Genomic DNA, 4,793 nt, shown 5'->3' with positions numbered 1-4,793 from the left:
TAGTTTTGATCTTGAGCTTGATGGCACAGGTCCGCCTTTGTTTACATGACGTTATTTTGAACGGGGTCACAAAAACGAGTCTTCATCCGGTTATCTTTTGTACATTTCTCGCTTTTTCTCGTCCTTTTCTGTGGATTAAAGAGAGAAATTAGTTTGTTTGTGCTTGAGTGTTTGTTTTTATGTATGTTTTGCTGTGTCTTTGTGTTTACTTATGATTTTGTAATGTGAAAAGTGGAAACAGGCGACATGGCAACTGTGTCCTTTGTTCTTCTTCTTCTTCTTCTTCTTCTTCTAAACTCTTTGTGTGAGGAAAAGCTTTTTTTTTTTTTCCTTCCTTTCGATAAGCGGCTCAGCTAATCGTTCAATAAGGGCGATAAGGCGCGCGATAAGGGCGGGTTATCTGAGCCTTGGGACGTGACTACAGCTGTTATGTGACTCCCGGGGCTTGGGAGTGATTAATATTGGCGTTATTGGTCATGTTATTGAAGAAACTACTACTACTACTACTACTACTACTACTACTACTACTACTACTACTACTACTATCATTACTACTACTGCTATTACTACTACTATTACTACTAATACTAATACTACTAATACTATTTAATATTACTTCTACTGCTACTACTACTACTACTACTACTACTACTACTATTTCTACTACTACTACTACTACTACTACTACTACTACTATATACTATTCTTGACGTATGGAAATGAAAGAAAGGAAATGATAAGGATAAGGATCGAGAAGATACAGAATTAATGAATGGGAGGAAATTAAAGAAAAGAAAAATAAAGAAAGAAAAAATATAAAGAAATACAGAAAAAGAGAAAGAAAGGGAAAGAAATGAAAGGAAGTAGAAGGAAGAAGGAAAAGAAATTAAAAGGAATGAAAAATATTGAAAAAAAGGAGATGATAAAAAGGATATAGAGATAAATAAAAGAGAAAATAGAGAATAAAGAAAGTAAGATGAGAGAGAGAGAGAGAGAGAGAGAGAGAGAGAGAGAGAGAGAGAGAGAAGCGAAAGTAAGGTTAATGAAGGTTAGATGAAAGAGAAAGTGAGACAGACTGATGATTACGATGATAAGGAGGAGGAGGAGGAAGAGGAGGAGGAGGAGGAGGAGGAGGGAAGAAGAAAAGAAAAAGGAGGTTTTTAAGGGATAACTAAATGCAAAGAAAAAGAGAGAGAGCGCAGTGTTACCAAAATCGCTCGTCAGATGGCGCTCTCTCTCTCTCTCTCTCTCTCTCTCTCTCACCCTTCACTCTCTCTCTCTCTCTCTCTCTCTCTCTCTCTCTCTCTCCACGGTCGCGGTTTTTTCGCACCTTTGGGCTACTTTTGACGCACGGGAGGGAGGGAGTCGCGGTTTTTACGACACATTTGGGCTATTTTCAGGGTTTTCCTAATTACTTCCATGCTATTTGTTTCAGCCTTCAATGCCATCAATGCCCAGGGATTCTATCTACTCGATTCCTCACTAGAGCATTCATAGGCCTACGTAGATTTTATTTTTCTTATAATTTTCTTTTCTTTTTCCCTTTAACCTTTTTCTCGTGTTTTTTTCTTTCTTTTTCTCTCATTGCAATAAGTTTATATAGATTCCAACAAAATATATGATAAGAGTAACGTTTTTAGGCTAATATTGACAACGTTTTTGCTAGTTTTCTCTCATTCCAATCCCTTCTTCTGATCCAATAAGCCTTCAGAACCCTTAAAGAACATAACATAATACGATTTTAGGATTCCAACAAAACATATGGTACGGGTAACGTTTTTAGGCTAATATTGACAACGTTTTTGCTAGTTTTCTCTCATTGCAATCCCTTCTTCTGATCCAATAAGCCTTCGGAACCTTTAAACAACATAAGAGAATACGATTTCAATAGATTCCAACAAAACATATGGTCAGAGTAACGTTTTTTAGGCTAATATTGAAAACGTTTCTGCTAGTTCGTCTCTCATTCCAATCCCTTCTTCTGATCCAATAAGCCTTCGGAACCCTTAAAGAACATAACATAATACGATTTTAGGATTCCAACAAAACATATGGTACGGGTAACGTTTTTAGGCTAATATTGACAACGTTTTTGCTAGTTCTCTCATTCCAAACCCTTCTTCTGATCCAGTAAGCCTTCAGAACCCTTAAAGAACATAACATAATACGATTTTAGGATTCCAACAAAACATATGATACGGGTAACGTTTTTAGGCTAATATTGACAACGTTTTTGCTAGTTCTCTCATTCCAATCCCTTCTTCTGATCCAATAAGCCTTCGGAACCTTTAAACAACATAACAGAAGACGATTTCAATAGATTCCAACAAAACATATGGTGAGAGTAACGTTTTTAGGCTAATATTGACAACGTTTCTGCTAGTTCGTCTCTCATTCCAATCCCTTCTTCTGATCCAATAAGCCTTCGGAACCCTTAAAGAACATAACATAATACGATTTTAGGATTCCAACAAAACACATGGTGAGAGTAACGTTTTTTAGGCTAATATTGACAACGTTTTCGCTGCATTCGTCAATCTGCTGGTTTTCTCATTGCAATCCCTTTCCTTCTTGCCTCAATCCCTTTATTAAACCCTCTAAATAACATAACACAAGAGGATTAACATAGATTCCAGAGAGGCGTAAGGTAGGGTCAACGTTTTTGTGCTAATATTGACAACGTTTTCACTATAAAGTCTAAGATTCGCTAACTCTCTCGTGTTAATCTCTTCGAAAACCTCAAATAACGTAACTTAATGTAATTTCATTAGATTCCAACAAAATATAAGGTAAAATTCAACGTTTCTGTGCTAATATTGACAGCGTTTTCACTATAAAGTCTAAGATACGCTAAATCTCTCGTGTTAACGTAACATAATATGATTTCAATGGATTCCAGCAAAAAAGTAAGGTAGGATATAACGTTTTGGGGCTAATATTGACAACGTTTTCGCTATATAAGTTAAAAATACCGCTACCCTTCAATTTCAGTCCACCACAACTTCAACACATCGCCTTGGCAACGCTGTATCTATACCACCCAAGCCCAAGCCCCAGACCAACCCAGGGGCTAAAATTGGGCTACTTTTCTCTTATACAAACTCCAGTGGGTGAAAAATACACAAAAAACCGCAACCCTTATCTCTACATAACACAAAACCCCGAAACTCCTTATCTCTAATCACCAAATAGCACCAAAACATCGCCTTGGCAACACTGCATCAACTCAAGACCCAGCCCCAGACCGGACCCAGAAATGGAAATAGAAAGGAATAGAGAGTTGAAAGCAAGAAATATAGAAGGAAATAGAAGTAACGAGAAAGGGAAACGCACGAAGCAGACTCACAATCTACAACCAGATGACCAGCACCAAAACATCGCCTTGGCAACACTGCATCAACTCAAGACCCAGCCCCGGACCGGACCCATAAATGGAAATAGAAAGGAATAGAGAGTTGAAAGCAAGAAATATAGAAGGAAATAGAAGTAACGAGAAAGGGAAACGCACGAAACAGACTCACAATCTACAACCAGATGACCAGCACCAAAGATGTACATCGCCTTGGCAACACTGCGTCAACCAAGCCCCGGACACAATCTATAACCAGACAACCAGCACCAAAACATCGCCTTAGCAAAAATAGAACGAAATATTAATAAAGAGGAAAGATACGAACATAACAGACTTACAATCTCTAACTAACAAGCACCAAAACATCCCCTTGGCAACACTGCATGCACCACCACCCAAGACCCAGGCCGAGACCCAACCCGCCAGACGAGGCCACCAGTGTCAAACGAACCCTGCGAGCGAGAGGTGTGCCGCGTCCGTGCTCGACCTTATATATGCCTTACCAGGTGGAGGACGAGGGCGACATGGAGGAGGAGGAAGCGCGGATAAGCGTGGTGGACGTCTACGACCTGGCCAGCGAGATCGGGAAGGAGTTCGAGAAGATCATCGACCGGACGGGGGCAGATGCGGTGACGGGTCTGATGCCGCGGGTGATCAGCGCCCTGGAGCACCTGGAGAAGCTGGCGACGAGGCACGAGAACACGTCCGCCTACATCCAGGAGCTGAGGACGACCATCGCCCACCTGGAGAACGAGAAGATCGGCAAGGCGGAGGACAGGCAGCGATACGAGAGGGTGAGTGCCAGACGGGACAGGGGTGATCGTGAAGGGGGCGAAGGGTTGACATGGGAAGGGTTTTGACATGGGAAGGGTTTTGACATGGGATGGGTTTTTACATGGGAAGGGTTTTGACATGGGAAGGGTTTTGACATGGGATGGGTTTTGACATGGGATGGGTTTTGACATGGGATGGGTTTTGACATGGGAAGGGTTTTGACATGGGAAGGGTTTTGACATGGGAAGGGTTTTGACATGGGATGGGTTTTGACATGGGATGGGTTTTGACATGGGAAGGGTTTTGACATGGGATGGGTTTTGACATGGGATGGGTTTTGATATGGGAAGGGTTCAGAAATGGGTATTGTTTGTGTGTGTATGTGAGTGGAAATGGAGTTGGGTATGTTTAGGGAAGGGGAGGACAAGGCAAAGTTATGACCAGTTGTGGGAAGCGAAGGGTTGAGATGGGAAGGGTTCAAAAATGGGTATTGCTTGTGTGGAAATGGGTCTGGTATGGGGTTTTGGGTATGCTTAGGAAAGCCACAGAAGAGGCAAAACTATGATATGGTAAGGCGGAGGACCAGTTCTGGGAGGCGAAGGGTTGAGATGAGGTTATGTTTTGCTGTGTATGGGTGTGGAAATGGGTCTGGTATGGGGTTTTGGGT

The 4,793-nt window shown here is 41.4% G+C and overlaps 1 protein-coding gene across 4 annotated transcripts in view; it reads left to right on the top strand.

Annotated features, from left to right (window-relative positions):
* Positions 1-3,775: 3,775 nt before the first annotated feature.
* The window catches only part of LOC127006387 (RILP-like protein homolog), a 47,511-nt gene continuing 46,493 nt past the window's right edge, over positions 3,776-4,793 (top strand). For 3 of the 4 annotated variants that reach the window (XM_050876336.1, XM_050876335.1, XM_050876333.1), the window contains exon 1: positions 3,776-4,146. In XM_050876336.1, coding sequence (XP_050732293.1) covers positions 3,847-4,146 — 300 coding nt within the window. In that variant the 5' untranslated portion in view covers positions 3,776-3,846. The remainder of the gene's footprint in view (positions 4,147-4,793) is intronic. The other variant, XM_050876334.1, reaches the window with a different exon arrangement.

This window comes from Eriocheir sinensis, chromosome 32 (genome assembly GCF_024679095.1).
Source record: "Eriocheir sinensis breed Jianghai 21 chromosome 32, ASM2467909v1, whole genome shotgun sequence".
Classification (NCBI taxonomy): domain Eukaryota; kingdom Metazoa; phylum Arthropoda; class Malacostraca; order Decapoda; family Varunidae; genus Eriocheir; species Eriocheir sinensis.
This window is presented reverse-complemented; position numbering and strand designations above follow the sequence as displayed.